General features: G+C 43.2%; 1 protein-coding gene across 1 annotated transcript; it reads left to right on the forward strand.

The window, feature by feature from the left end:
• Positions 1-1,486: 1,486 nt before the first annotated feature.
• Positions 1,487-15,047, forward strand: STC1 (stanniocalcin 1). Its single transcript, XM_003412471.4, has 4 exons — positions 1,487-1,816; positions 3,813-3,955; positions 4,808-5,019; positions 11,872-15,047. Exons 1-4 carry the CDS (start codon positions 1,699-1,701, stop codon positions 12,140-12,142), a joined length of 744 nt encoding a protein of 247 aa, XP_003412519.1. The 5' UTR covers positions 1,487-1,698; the 3' UTR covers positions 12,143-15,047.
• The last annotated feature ends 336 nt before the right edge of the window (positions 15,048-15,383 follow it).

The following is a 15,383-nucleotide window of genomic DNA, read 5'->3' on the forward strand; positions in this document are numbered from 1 at the left end:
CACTCCCTCCACACATCCAGAGCTGATTATTGGTTTGGTTTCCAGTTAATAGAGTTGGCACTCTTCCCGCAACTTTTGTGTGAAGACTTTAGGATTTAAATGGAAGCTCCTGGCTCTGCTTCTTTGCAAGATCATCGTGCCCCTGTCTGTATCAATCACCAATGGCCCTTTCTCATCTACCTCCTGAAAATTTTAAAAGGATTTATTCCTTAATCCCTCCATCTTACCCTAGCCTTCAGTGACCACATTTATACCCTAAGAAGACCTCTCTTGGCTTTTTAGTCGTCTTTACAAGTTAGGGACAAGCCTCAGTGATGATTACAGCCTGCTTGTAAGAAATATGAGCTTCTATACTAGGCACAATTTCTGATTCCATTGTAATTTTCCCATTAAGTCTAGAGCTTATCAGTCTTCTCTCTTACACATTCTGGTCTTTTCCTACCCCTTCTTCCCAGCCCAGCCTGTCCCTTCCCCCCAAGAAATGAACTGGTTTACCCAGCAGGTTTAGTCTTGCTTTGGCCAGCTTATTGTTTCAACGTGATTATGAAGTTGCTGGGCTTAAATACACAGTTTATTAATTTTCAGGCATTCATGATGTCTCCCTGTTAAGTGTGGTGTGTGTAAGTGTGCCTTTGTGTACTTATGGTAGCTAACACTTCTAGGGTTTGCAATTCTGCCGGTGACTGAAGAAATGGAGTCAAAGTTAATTTGCGTTGCTGAATAATCACACGGTTTTAGAAGTATAAGAAATGCTGGGGTCCAACTTTAGCATTTTATAGATTGGAAAGCAGCCGTATAGCAAGGTAAAAGGATTTGACCAGGGTCATAGAGTTAACGAATATGAGAACTGGGGCCACAGCTCAGAGCTGCCATCTCTCAGTCTAGCAGGGTCATATACATGTCCTCTCCAGGGCTTATATATGTGAGTGAGAACTCAGTACGCCCACATACAACAAAAATACATTATAGACCTGAGGATACAAACATGCAGAGAAAATAGGGAGGTACTGAGTATGTAGTTTACAACACAGAAAGCATGCTGTTAAAATTAGAGTCAAACTGCTGCAGTTACCTTCAATTAGAATCCAAAGAGTTGATCCCTTCCCATCTCGCCCATGCCACCCATTTCCCCCCAACCAGCTCATAAAAAACGATGGACGTATTTGAAAAAGCCCCTTGGAGAGATTCTCATACGATTTTCCTTTGGTTTGATCAATACAACGTTTATCCCTAATTCCATAAAAGTAGCTTTTTCACACGTCTATGCACACACATTCACGCACACATAAAACGTTGCCAGCAGGTACTTTTAATTTGCTGGAAAATATTTCTAAGAAGTCAAAAGCCCCAGCTGAATGAGTGTGCCCTCCTATTGGCTAGTCAGACCAGCTGAGGGACCTGATTGGTCCCTGATCCAGAGGACCGATAAGAACGGCTATAAAATCCCTGGGTGCAGCTCTTGGGCCCCCAGTTTGCAAAAGCCAGAGGTGCAAGAAGCAGCGACTGCAGCAGCAGCAGTAACAGCAGCAGAAGCGTCAGCAGGAGCAGCAACAAAAAAACCCTCATCAAATCCTCACCTAAGCCTTCAGTGTATCCAGATCCACATCTTCACTCAAGCCGGGAGAGGGAGCGAGGAAAGGGGGGGAGGAAAAAAAAAAAAAAAAAAAACCCAACAACTTAGCGAAAACTTCTCAGAGAATGCTCCAAAACTCAGCAGTGCTCCTGGTGCTGGTGATCAGTGCTTCTGCAACCCATGAGACGGAGCAGAATGACTCTGTGAGCCCCAGGAAATCCCGGGTGGCAGCTCAGAACTCAGGTAAGCCACAAACCCAGGACCGGTTTCTCCCCCAAAGAGCTGTCCTCATTTGCCTCTCGCTTTTGCAACTGTGTCTGTGACGGCTGATGTTGATAATAAATGTGCTTCATGCCTGATGGCAATAAACTGCCAGTGTAATCCAATAGCCTTAGGAAGTGGAGCTCCTTTGTTTAATAAATTGCATGCAACTAACGAAGAAGCTGGGCGCTCTGCTGAGGGTATTTCATTGCATAAGCCTAGCCTGATTGCCTGAAATCTGGCACGTACCCTCTTGGGGGGGAGGGGGTGGGGAAAGGCTTGAATGTTGGCATGCTTCAAAGCGCTCTCTATACTTTGCAGAAGCTGGTCTTAAGGTGAGACACAGCTTGTATGATGATGTTCCTCTTACCCTTAAGATCCTATAACTTGACATCCCTGCCTCGCTTGGGGACACACAGAAAAGCTCCCTCTGCAGACTGATTTACCCAACCATAGCCCTCAAGTCTGACAAATCCAGGGTGGATTCAGAGAAAACTCTACACATCCCACCCCCACCACTGCTCCTTCTCTCACTCCCGGCTCCCAGGCTCCATTCAATCACTGGTGCTGCCCATGGCCAGAGAGCCCCTTGAAAAAGAGTTATTTGTGAAATGCAGCAGCTGTTTCTCCCCGGGAAAGGTCTCCCTTAAGTCCTGACTCCTGGAGCAGTTCATTGTGTACCATCTTGGCCTCTAAAGGGAAAGAGCCATTAGGAAGATGCATTGACACCTCCGCCTTTCGACTTCTCTTGCCCCACTCGCTCCTCTTCTATTACTGCCCTCTCTGCCCCAACTGTCAGCAAAGACGGGATGGCAGGTGTCAAAATGCTGCAGCCGATGCTCCCTTGGAAGAGCACAGGTCCCCGGCGAGAGGAGGGCATTTGCTTCACTTCCTTTTGTACTTAGTTGCTATAGTGATTCACAATTTGAGCTTGCCTAAAACAATAGCAGCCCTAATGCATATTAAAACTGCTTAAAGCAAAGTTATAATTTGAACCCGTGGAAATATATAATTAGGGAAATGACTTGTAACATCCCAGAGGCTGCGGGTGGTGGGAGGGGGTGGGGAAGCCTAACTGAACCCTGCTTTTGATCTCAGAGGAGAACCCTATGGTATGAAGGCTGCAGATCACTTCTTGCCGAGCTGCCTGCCAGAACACCCCCCTTCTGTAGGAGAGAAATTACTTTTATGGGAGATCTGATCCAGAATGTAGAAAGCCTCATGCAAGTTCTTTGCGGTTTTCTTCCAGTCTTGCACAAGGGGTGCCTCAGCCTTTTTATTCCACACCTGTGTTTCTCTTTAAAAAGCGGGGGAGGGCTTTTAATATGAGAGATTATACATATCTCTAAGCATTGTCCTGTGGTGGGGGGTTAGGGTGAAACATGAGCCGATCAGATTTTTTTCTGCCAATATGAAGGTAAGTTAAATGCCCTAAATCAGAAGAGTCTCCAAGTGGACTCCTGGCAAATCCTTCTCCACTATTTAGACTAAAATTTCTCCTCCTTGCTCTGGAGTGAGTTTTTGGAAGCCAGATGGATTCCTGGCCCTCCCACCTTGCCTTGTAACCTTGTTACAGGGTGCCTTGCCTTCAGCTTTCCCATGCTTTCAAGCTTCAAGGGATGACCTCTGGTTCTATAAACTGGTTCTATAAAGAGCTGCTTAAAAGCCACTGTGCATTCCATGAACTCCCATCTTACTTCTCCAGCCACTAAAATGGTGAGACTAAGGAAATGTGTCTCAGAGAAAGACTCATTCCCTCTCCTTCATGTTGCTCTGGTTCTTATAAGCCAAAGGGGCCTGCCTGGCCCCTTTCTTCTCACTCTCATGCTCCATTTTGAGTAAACCCATCTACTGACCCCACCATGGACTTCTAGGATAAGTTCTTCTGACTCCTTGTCCCTGCGTTTTGCCTCTGCACCCACCTGACCCCACTGAATCGCCCTATCTGACCTAGATTGGATGGATTTGTCTCTTCCAGCTGAAGTGGTTCGCTGCCTCAACAGTGCTCTGCAGGTTGGCTGTGGGGCTTTTGCATGCCTGGAAAACTCCACCTGTGACACAGATGGGATGTACGACATCTGTAAATCCTTCTTGTACAGCGCTGCTAAATTTGACACTCAGGTAATAAGACCTTGACCCCTGCTCCTGCTTGCTGCTTGTCTTTAACAGTGTGCTAGGCTATTGTTCTTATGAACCAGTCTTGTAAGCAACGAGCTCTGTTTCTCAGTCTCCCCACTTCTCAGCATGTGCACACACACACACACCTTGTCCAGGAATTAAGTTCTGTATAAGACACTTTCCCAGTCACTCTAACACATGATCTGTAATGCTGTAACAGAAGCAGTCTTATAAGGGGAACAGTGATGAGCAAAAAATCTTTTCCCCTTCAGGAGGAAATAAAATGTTCTTCCAACAAAGTTCTTCTTACTGTGTGATCAGCATACTAGCTTACACCTTGAATTATCAAAGACGCAATCCCAAGAAGACAAAACCATATTGTGGCTATTTTTAGTTACAGGGTGGTTGAGTTAGGTTCATCTCTCTCTCTCTCTCTCTTCTTTTTTTCTTTTTTTTTTTTTTTTTCCTGATCTCATTTCATTTCTGTGTAGCTCAATTTTCACAGTAGCCTAAAGGAGTAGGGACATTTTTTTTTATCCTCAGTCACAGCACAGCTTTCTCGTTACAAGGACATGCAAATGCCATGGTACAGTGCGAAGGCAAGCGCCCTTCCAAAACCAAAAAACTTACGCCATTGGGTCGATTCCAACTCATAGAGTCTCTATAGCACAGAGTAGAACTGCCCCATAGAGTTTCCAAGGCATGGCTGGTGGATTCAGACTGCCAACGTTTGGTTAGCAGCCAAGCTTTTAACCACTGTGCCATCGGGGCTCCTTAGGTTCTCCATATTGTATGCCCCATTCTCTTTTGTCAGGTCAAGCTAAAGCTTTTCTTCCTATGCCCCCTCCTTGGCAGGGAAAAGCATTTGTCAAAGAGAGCTTAAAGTGCATCGCCAATGGGGTTACCTCCAAGGTCTTCCTCGCCATTCGGAGGTGCTCCACTTTCCAGAGGATGATTGCTGAGGTGCAAGAGGAGTGCTACAGCAAGCTGAATGTGTGCAGCATAGCCAAGAGGAACCCCGAAGCCATCACTGAAGTCGTTCAGCTTCCCAATCACTTTTCCAACAGGTACAAAATGAGTCCATGTTTTTGTAATTGGAAGGGTGGGAGAGTTGGCTAGAGGAGCCAGGCAGAGAAGGGAGGTAAAATTACCACAGTCACCCTCTTATTTTAGTTTGCAGTCTTCCAGCTTGTGCAGGAAAAAATATGTTTGTGATTGGTTGTGACAGCCTAGGCAGCCTGGATTTTTTTCCCACTGTGATAGGAAAAGTCTTCCCATGCATCTAACAAAAAGCTTCATCTGCAGCATCACTGGGCACATTTTCATTGCCTGTTTCTTGCTGCAAGCTTGAAGGGAATTGTGAAGTTTCTGGTAACAAGCTTTTGAAACATCAAATTTGGCTGAAATCATGACTATGTAGCAGCATAATTGACCATTATAAAAATTCTGGTCAAAATGTCATAATGCAGACTTCTAAATCTGCACCTGTTTTGTATGAGTCCTTAGCCTACTCAGGTATATCGCTGACTGGTTTAGAACAAATCATCTCAATTCCCTGGGATTCAGATTTCCTGTGCAGAAAGTGAAAGATGATTCCATGTTCCCTTCCACTCTATTCCAGTCATTCCATTCCTCTATTCCAAGATTTTCTGAAATGATATTCTGGTGGCTGCCCAAATCACAGTCCACACATTCTCATCTTAGGATTCTAATACGACTAAAAGCCACTGAACTAGTACTACCTGAGCATCATGCCTTCTGGGCCCCAAGTTTACGCTCTTTACCAGCCGGGATAACACATGATGCTCCTGATGGATGAGGACTGACATCCTCCCCCAGGTACATGGCTGGAAAAATCCTCAGCGGAACAAGGCTTTCCCATCTGTGATCAAGTTAAGAGAGATGCTGATGGGGCTAGGGTAAAGGTGTGGCAGAGACAGTGCGGGCTGGTCAAGTTTAGCTATCGTGAAGCCTACTGTGATGCTCCACAGCCTAAAACTTGACTCCCAATCCTAAAAGTTTATGATCTTTTGACTCTCTAGTCAATAAGCACATATTTACAAAGACCAGTCCTATGCATGTTACTCTGAGTGTCTAAGAGTTATCACTGATTTATCTGATTATTCCTTGGCAAATGCTGCCACCCTCCTTTAAATAGTGTCAACAGCCAAGTCCTTCTGAGGCTTATAGGTGACTTAGGCATGTACATAGCTAGAAGACAGCAAAGTAACTCCTCCTTAGGGAAAGATTAAGGCCCCTCACATAAAAATCTTTGTAAAGCTTCTGATTCACCCTTAACTACCCCTAACTGCAGTTCAGTGCTCTTCGGTCCTTGGAAGTGGCTCTATTGTGGAGATCTAACTTATATGCTCAGAGCAGGAAAACCAAATCCACTAATCTTTTAAATGACCTGTCTCTTTAGATCGACCTTGGTTTTAAAATTATCCAAGAAGATTCTTGTTGCATCTGGGGGAAAAAAAAAAAAAAAAAACTGGCAAATCATTGTAGACTCCCTTCGTCATAAGGAAAGGAAATAACTCTTTTAGTCAGATAGGAGCTAGGGGCTAAGTATGTGTTTGTATGCGGGGTGGGAGTGTGGTTAGCAAGGCCATCATTCCAAGTTTAGATCTTTAAGAATCCTGTGACAATTCATGATCTATAATATAACATGTAACTAATTTTGAGGCAACACTGATCTCCATATTTCAACTGAAGTAGTATCTTCCATTAGGAAAGGAGAGGTCTTATAGATAGGATAGAAGGATGGATGATACAGTTTCCAGACTGGTGACTCCAGGTTATCTAAGAAAAGACAAGTAAAAGGAGTTTTAACCAGGCCATTATTCCTTTTAATGGGTGTCTTATTTTCACTATCTTTAGAAAATGGTCACAAAGAAAGTCTCGTTAGTTCTCTTTTTCATCTTAGGGGACTCACACTTACTAGGAAAGGTTGGTGAACAACAACCAAAAAAAAAAAAAAATGGCCGGCACTTGAAGACCAAAATCTTCCACTCAGCTCTTACCTTTCTCCAATTATTTCACTTCAACTGGCTAATATTATTCCTGTTTAGGACTGTAGAGATTTCCGGTTCCACGCTGGGCTTGACTTGCTCTATTTAGGCTCCTCACTCTCCCGAAACATCCTGCTTTCCCAGCCTCTGTCCCACCATAGACACACGCTAAGCTGGTGCCAATTGGCACCGAATTGTGAAAGGAAGTAGTTACAGGTTCATTCCACCTTCCTGTGACTTATCTAACATGAGATTTGGGGCTGGGAGAATCCAAAGCCTGTGACTGGACTAGGAGCCAGCACAGGGAAGTTTTCCATGGGAAAAATGCATCTAGAAGAGAAAGGATGGCTGAGTGTCCCCCTGGCTGAATTTGCAAACTATACTGTCAACCATGATGGAAGCAATACAACTGATCGGACAGGTAGGGAAGTGTGAGGATTGGGAAGCAATTCCACCAGTCCAGATCCAGGGTGGGAAAACTGACAAAGCTTCCAACTCTCTAGGGCATGGATAGGGAACAGGAAACAGAAGAATAATATTGATCAAGGGAAACAAAGGACTATTTATAAACCCTCACACAGAACGTTCCTAAGCAGTATGTGTGTATTTGGGTAAGCATGGCTGAAACAGTAGCTATGGAAAATATCTGATCTTATTATTTACCAAGAAAAAAAAAAAAAAAAAGAAATCAGTGGTGGAATTTTCAAAGTGGGAAGAAAGAAACAAGCCCAGAAAAGTCCTTCTAGGCTGGGTGATCGGAACACAGCCCACCCAGGCTTTGCGGCACACCTCCCAAGCCCCCATAAGAAACATCCCTAGAAACACAGAATTTCATAGCCGGAGATCACCAAAGAGGTTATTCAGACTAGCTACCTGGTTTTACTAATTAAAGGATGGAGGCCCAGAGAGTGGTAGTGATCTGCTGAAGGTCACACAGCTAGCGAACGATGGCCTTAGGTCTAAAACTCACATGGCCTTGAGCCAAGATATTTGATTTCTACTTAAAAATGGCAGCCAACAAAACCTGCAGGAAACATCCACAATCCAAAAATAGATTACTGAGCACAATTGAATATATGTGCACCATGGTGATCAACAATTAAATTCATTTTCATTCTCTCCCTAAAAGAGAAAGTATGCCTTACCAATTACTATAGTAACAACAGGACTTGGCACAAAAAGTGCTCAATAATATGTGACACTTGTTAAATCAACCTTTTCTGGAGACACAATTCCTTAAGTAATCCATCTCAGTGATTTACAGGAAAGGTCTTCCTCACTGACCAACACAATCCCAGAGGTAAATGCCATATCCCAGCCCTTCGTGGAGATGCATGGAATTAACTGATTGCTCCCTCTAGCAAAATGTGTTGACCTAAAGGCAACAAGACAAGTTTTCCAACTTTGGAGGAGCTATTTTTTTTTTTTTTTTATTAGTGGAGCCACAGACTCTTTTCCTATTCCCAGGAACTCTCCGAGCCTGACCACTGAGCTTAACAAAGCTCAATGAGGGAAGCAGGTAAGGGTGGTTGTGGGAGGTCACTAAGAGCAGTCAGGCTGGCATGAGTCATCATCAAAAAAATACCACAGGATCAGGTGTCATAGGTGGGCCAACAGAGAGAGCAGTTAGAAAGGTAGGAGCACTAGATAAAGAGAACAGACCCTTAAACGAAGTGGGGCCAGAGGGAAGCTTCCAGCCTTAAGAGGCAAGGTTAGCCACAGAAGCTTAGTTTCCTTAATGGAATTAGACTTCCTCATCCAGACAAGTGCTTTCAGTGTTGATATCTGAGGAAGGACCTCGTTTTCCAGTCCATTGGAGGGCTCACATGAAGTGAATAGTACTTTTAGAAGTAGCAGGGTTAAATTCTAAGTCATAAAGTCCTTATTGGAGTATAAACGGACCATCAGAAGCCTTATCCGCTATGATCTATTCACCCTCTAAAACAGACACAGAGACCCAGAGAACCCAGGTTCTAGCAGAACCCAGGACTAGGGGGATGCCTGGAGAACTATGTAGGCGTGTAGGTGTCTGTAGCTGTTGGTATAGTTTATTCTCAAGTTTTCCACAACCAGCTTTCTCCCCATTTCCCCATACAAGGGAGCTCTGCTTTGGCTCATGTGCTTTATAATTCCAAAGGTTGGAAAACATTCTTCTGTGCCAGAGAATCCCAAATTTAGCAACAGCTGGATATAATCCTCCCTTGAGGAAGGGGTATAGCCAGGATCTGTCCGCAAGCCAGACACAGAACTTGTCTTTCTATCCCCACCTTTGTTCTGCTCACCCACAGAAGGGTGACCGTTTTGCTTCATTACCTACGTTCTACTCGATTTACTGTACATCCTTGAAAGGACTTCTTTTGAGGGTTAAGTTATTCTGGAAAGATGTTTGATCCTGTGCTCTGTAAGGTGAGTTAAAAATAAACAGGTTTCTTTTCACAGAAGATCCTGTGGTCTGAGAGGTCCTCAGACTCCTCTGAGCAAAGGGTCTCCATATAAATACTGCAGGTCATCGTCATCAGAGGGTCTCTTATTAGTGAACACGGGGCTAATGGACTTTGACAACTGCCACCTCAAAATGGAGCAAAAGTATCCCAACCCAAACTGGAAAATACCTGAACTGTCTTCCCAAAGAACAGCACAGACAACTTTTATGCTATAAATATTAGACAGTGTGATCTTTTCTGAGCCATGACACCTAGCTTCACTGTTTGGAATGCTTAAAGAAATTGCACCAAAGATGAAGTTAGCTTATATCAAATACAAGGTTTTTTGTAAAATTTACCAGGAAAAAAAAAAAATAGCTGTCGAGTCCATTCTGACTCATGGAGACCCCGTATGTGCAGAGTAACATGGCTCCATAGGGTTTTCAAGGCTATGACCTTTTGGAAGCAAACTGCCAGGCTTTTCTTCTGAGGCAACTCTGGATGGGTTCAAACTGCCGACTTTTTGGTTAGTCCAGGGACTCCTAAAACTTACCATACCTGTAACCCATCGACACTGAGTTAATTCCAACACACAGGGACCCCATAATGGCAGACTAGAACTGCCCCATAAAGTTTCTAAGGCTGTAATCTTTACAGGGAGCCCTGGTGGTGCAGTGGTTAAGCACTTGGCTGCTAACCAAAAGGTGGGTGGTTGGAACCCATCAACTGCTCCACAGGAGAAAGATGTGGCAGTCTGCTTCTGTAAAGATTTAAAAAAAAAAAAAAAAAAGAACCAAAGCCATTGCCATCAAGTCGATTCCGACTCATAGCGACCCTAAAGGACAGAGCACAACTGCCCCATAGGGTTACCAAGGACCGACTAGTGAATTGGAACTGCCAGCCTTTTGGTTAGCAGCCATAGCTCTTAACCACTGTGCCCAGGGCTCCTCTGTAAAGATTACAGCCTTAGAAATTCTATGGGGCAGTTTTCCTCTGTCCTATAGGGTTCCTCTGAGTTCAGAATCAACTTGATGGCAATGGGTTTGGTTTTTTGTTTTTTAATCTTTATGGAAGCAGACTGCCACATCTGTCCCCTGTAGAACAGCTCGTGGGCTCAAACAGCCAACCTTTCACTTAGTAGCCAAGCGCTTAACTTAACCACAGCGCCACCTGGGCTCATAGATTTACCATACCTACAGGGAATCGTGGAAACCCTGGTGGTGTGGTGGTTAAGAAATATGACTGCTAATGAAAAGTTCAGCAGTTCGAATTCTCCAGGCACTCCTTGGAAACCCTATGGGGCAGTTCTACTCTGTCTTACAGGGTCGCTATGAGCCGGAATCAACTCAACGGCAATGGATAGGTAGGTAGGCACAAGGAATCATGACTTACTGGAGAGAATTATATTTTTAAAAATCCATATCCTCAGTGGCCACAAAATAAACCAAGAAACCTAAAGTGAGGGGGTAATATAGCACTACAGCAGTGTACTATGAGGGTATAGAAATAAGGACACAGATTACTTTTTTTTTCCTCCCAAATTACCTTCAAGGAGTTTCCAGTCTAATTAAGACAACAAAACCATTACAAGCCATCACATGCTAATCTGTATGGTGTTCCTAAGAAGTTCAAGAAAGGAAAAGACCAGCAAAAGCTAGAGCGGTAGGAGAAGGCTTCATTGGGTTACTGAAGAACCCTTAAAGATCACCAGTATTTTAATTTAATTATCTTTATTGCCTGGCACTTTGGCCTTCTGACTATACTATACCTTTGGAGGGAGACCGAAAATGTGGTCAGTCAACAGCATTCATCAAGGCTGGCTAAGCATATGATATGGAAATTAGATTTAGTAGAAAAATGCATGAGGCATAGAAGACAGAAGCCATCCTTTTAAAAGGGAAGTATGGTCAGAATAGGCACTCATATGCACCTACGCCCACACACACACAACCGAGATTAAGGAATATTGCAAAAAGGCATCAAAATAACTCAAATTCATGTGCAATGATTATTAATATGAGTGCCGAGTGTTGGAATCATCTCATTATATGTGACTAAGTCTTGTTTCTACTACTAACCCATCTTATAACCTTGGACAAGTCACTTCAGCTCTCCCACCTTAGCTGCTTCTCTGTAAAATGAGAGAGTTGAACTAGTCACTAACTGATCTCTGTGGCCCCACCTAGCTCCATGAGTCTATGCTTCTAAAAATTTTAGACAATGCAATCAGCCTACTAGGCAAAGTTATGATCTAAGTCTCCTGAGCTCTAAACATGAAAGACATTGCATTGTATTATAAATTCGGGAGCATATGCACTCAAACTAAGAAGACGCTGGGTAAGGCTTAGGAGCAAAAAGCCACCTTTAGCTGATGAACTAGTTCTCTTTTCATGGTCTGGCCATTTGGGATGAGTCTTAGCTGGAGCCTGGGGTCTTGCCTTGCTCTCACTGAATGATGATAGCACTGCCCTCTTTCCCAATGCAGATACTATAACAGACTTGTCCGAAGCCTATTGGAATGTGATGAAGACACAGTCAGCACAATCAGAGACAGCCTGATGGAGAAAATCGGGCCCAACATGGCCAGCCTCTTCCATATTCTGCAGACAGACCACTGTGCCCAACTACACCCACGAGCTGACTTCAACAGGAGGCGCACCAACGAGCCGCAGAAGCTAAAAGTCCTCCTCAGGAACCTCCGAGGTGAGGGGACCGCTCCCTCCCACATAAAGCGCACCTCCCACGAGAGTGCATAACCAGGGAGAGGTGTTCACAACCTCACCAAACCAGTATCGTTTTAGGGATGTTAATACACCAACTTTAAGTGTACTGTGCCTGGTTTGATTTTTTAAAGTAGTTCCTATTTTCTATCCCCCTTAAAGAAAATTGCATGAAACTAGGCTTCTGTAATCAATACCCCAACATTCTGCAATGGCAGCATTCCCACAAACAGAATACATGTGATCTTCCTGCCTCTCCTCTCTAATCACCTTCCTTTACCACGTCCTTCCCCAGTTGCCCTCAAACTACCCTCAAACTCAAAACATTCATGTAATTCCCAAGTAATTGTAATCTGAAGATGTGGAGCCCTTTAGAATGGTTGCCCCAGTAGTGTTAGCTGATAAGAAACAACTTAATTTAAATGCATGTCTTAAAAGCTCATAAAGATGTTAAATGGAATTCGTGTTATGAATCTGTGCTGGCCATGGACGAATATGAATGTCATGTTTGAATTCTTGATCTCTAATGAGCTAGTGTCTTATGGTCTTGATCCTCCAATGTCTAATTTCCTTTCCAACACATTTACCAAATTGCTCAAGCCTGGCTCTCCAACCAGACTTTGAGCCTGCATCTTCTTGCATCTAGTGAAAAACAAAAAGCTAACATCTTTATGTACTGTAACTGCTCAGAGCTTTAAAAGTATCTTTAACAATTGTCTTAAAACCAGAGAATCTTAAGGTCTAACTGTGGAATATAAATAGCTGAAAACTAATGTACTGTACATAAATTCCAGAGGACTCTGCTTAAACAAAGCAGTATATAATAACTTTATTGCATATAGATTTAGTTTTGTAACTTAGCTTTATTTTTCTTTTTCTGGGAATGGAATAACTATCTCACTTCCAGATATCCACATAAATGCTCCTTGTGGCCTTTTTTATAACTAAGGGGGTAGAGGTAGTTTTACTCAACATCAAAACTTAAGATGGGCCTGTATGAATAGGAAAAACCAACAGGTTTATCTGAAGGACCCCAGGTAAGATGTTAATCTCCCAGCCCACCTCAACCCAGAGGCTACTCTTGACTTAGACCTATCCTGAAACATTTTGACACATCCAACTGGGAATTATGTGAACCAAAAAGAGCATCCCTTTGGGCTTGAACCACTTACAGTGTGATAAGGCCTATACCGTGGAAAGTGGCAGTTCTTAATTTGCCACCTTTTATCAGCACCCTGTACACTGAGAAAATGACGACAGGGTGGGAAGCTTCCCTTTAAGTCAATCAGGAATGAGTCAATCAGCCTTTGGGTCTTTAGTATGGGGGACTTGGGGCTGAGGGGGTATAAATAATCCTGGGCTGTCCAGCCTTAATAGACTCCTCTTGTATTTTTGTCCTGTAGCACTCTGCCTGCCAAAGTAGTCCTGGCAGCTGGGCCATCTCTGTAGGATTGCAAAAACCAGAAAGAGGGAAAAATAGAGCTGGTGGTTTGATCATTTCTGCCGTGATGTTTACAAGATGGCGGCCACCAAAGCCAAATGAGTAACCTATCTATGAACAACAGTAGTTTCTCAGGGTCACTGTCCTTGAACCCAACAGTCCCTTATGAGTGTCACTACCCACCAAAGGTCAATGTTGAGAGAGGAAGAGGGAGGAGGGGTATGACTGTAGGGGCCACTCCAAACTCGCTTAGATAGAAACTATTGGTGCTTGACTCTCACTAGGCTAAACTCAAGATTTGACCAAATCTAGTGATAAGGATCCTGGTGGGAGGAGGGAGGGCACATCTCCAGAAAAATGAAAAAGCAATACTACTTTACCATAAAGCCTTTAAAACCAGTAACGTGCTGCTCAAGGACCAAGAGCAATTGCAGCAGACCCAGCAGCAGCAGCACGGATGTGGCTGCCTTTGTTCCCACACAGCCTCTAAGCGTGCTGACATCAGATTGTTAAGGGCATTTTTATACTCAGAACTGTCCCACCCCCAGGTCCCCAAATATATGGACACTGCCTTAGCCTCTTGAAAATCAGGTAGACCATATTCTAAGTTGATTCTCTCCCTCCTCAACCCTACCCTCCACTCCCAGGCAAGGCTGACTTCTCTGAACCAGAAAAGCTATTGAAGTTTGTGTGTTGTGTCCATTTCGTAAACCCACTAAGCCAGGACCCCAATGCGATAATTAGTTCATGAATATTCCTAGCAAAAGTCTCTCTTACTTCAGTCCAGTGGATTCTCTTCTTTGCTGAGACTTCTTCAAATCGTGGTACCCTCCCCCTATTTCTCACAATGATATTTATATATGTATCTACAATACATATATCTACACATATGGAAAGAAGCAGTTCTCACAATGTTGCTAGTTTTTTGCTTCTCTTTTTCCTACCCTTCTCCCTCTAACTCCCCCTTGAACTTCCAAAGCTTCCTCTTATGTTTTCTGCACAGAGTGATTTGGGGGCTGACCTAGACCAGTTTGCATGATTCTTCTATTGTGATTTGGTTGCACTTTAGACATGTTTGTGCCATTATATTTGCATTGTGTATTTATAATTTAAATGATATTTAGGTTTTTTGGCTGAGTACTGGAATAAACAGTGAGCATATCTGGTATATGTCATTATTTATTGTTAAATTACATTTTTAAGCTCCATGTGCATATAAAGGTTATGAAACATATCATGGTAATGACAGATGCAAGTTATTTTATTTGCTTATTTTTATAATTAAAGATGCCATAGCATAATATGAAGCCTTTGGTGAATTCCTTCTAAGATAAAAATAATAATAATAAAGTGTTAAGTTTTATCCGTTTCTTTTCCCCAATGTCTTTCATTGTTATTTTTTAAAAACTTCTTGAATGAGAATTTCTGGGCACAAAGATCCTGGCTGGTTAGTTTCTTTAAAGTCACTATTCTGTGAAGTGAATATCATACAGCAATAGTAAAAACCAAAAAAAAAACCAAACCCAGTGCCATCGAGTCAATTCCGACTCACGGCGACCCTATAGGACAGAGTGGAAATGCCCCACAGAGTTTCCAAGGAGTGCCTGGTGGATTCAAACTGCCGACCCTTTGATTAGCAGCCGTAGCACTTACCCACTGCACCACTAGGGTTTCCATAGCAATAGTATAATATAGTAAATATATAAATGGCTATAGTTTAAATCAACATTTTCTACATTTCCTTAAAACCTTTTAGTGGCTTCCATTACCTTCACAATAAAATTAAGCCCAAACTCCTTACAAGCTTGGGAGAACCTTCACGGTCTGGGCGCTGAC

Source organism: Loxodonta africana, chromosome 19 (genome assembly GCF_030014295.1).
Source record: "Loxodonta africana isolate mLoxAfr1 chromosome 19, mLoxAfr1.hap2, whole genome shotgun sequence".
NCBI lineage: Eukaryota > Metazoa > Chordata > Mammalia > Proboscidea > Elephantidae > Loxodonta > Loxodonta africana.

Excerpts from the sequence above, each read along its gene's own strand:
- STC1 (XM_003412471.4), top strand. The coding sequence starts at position 1,699 with ATGCTCCAAAACTCAGCAGTGCTCCTGGTGCTGGTGATCAGTGCTTCT. Across the intron at positions 3,956-4,807 it reads CTGCTAAATTTGACACTCAG|GGAAAAGCATTTGTCAAAGA; the intron begins GTAATAAGACCT and ends CCTCCTTGGCAG. Across the intron at positions 5,020-11,871 it reads CCCAATCACTTTTCCAACAG|ATACTATAACAGACTTGTCC; the intron begins GTACAAAATGAG and ends TTCCCAATGCAG.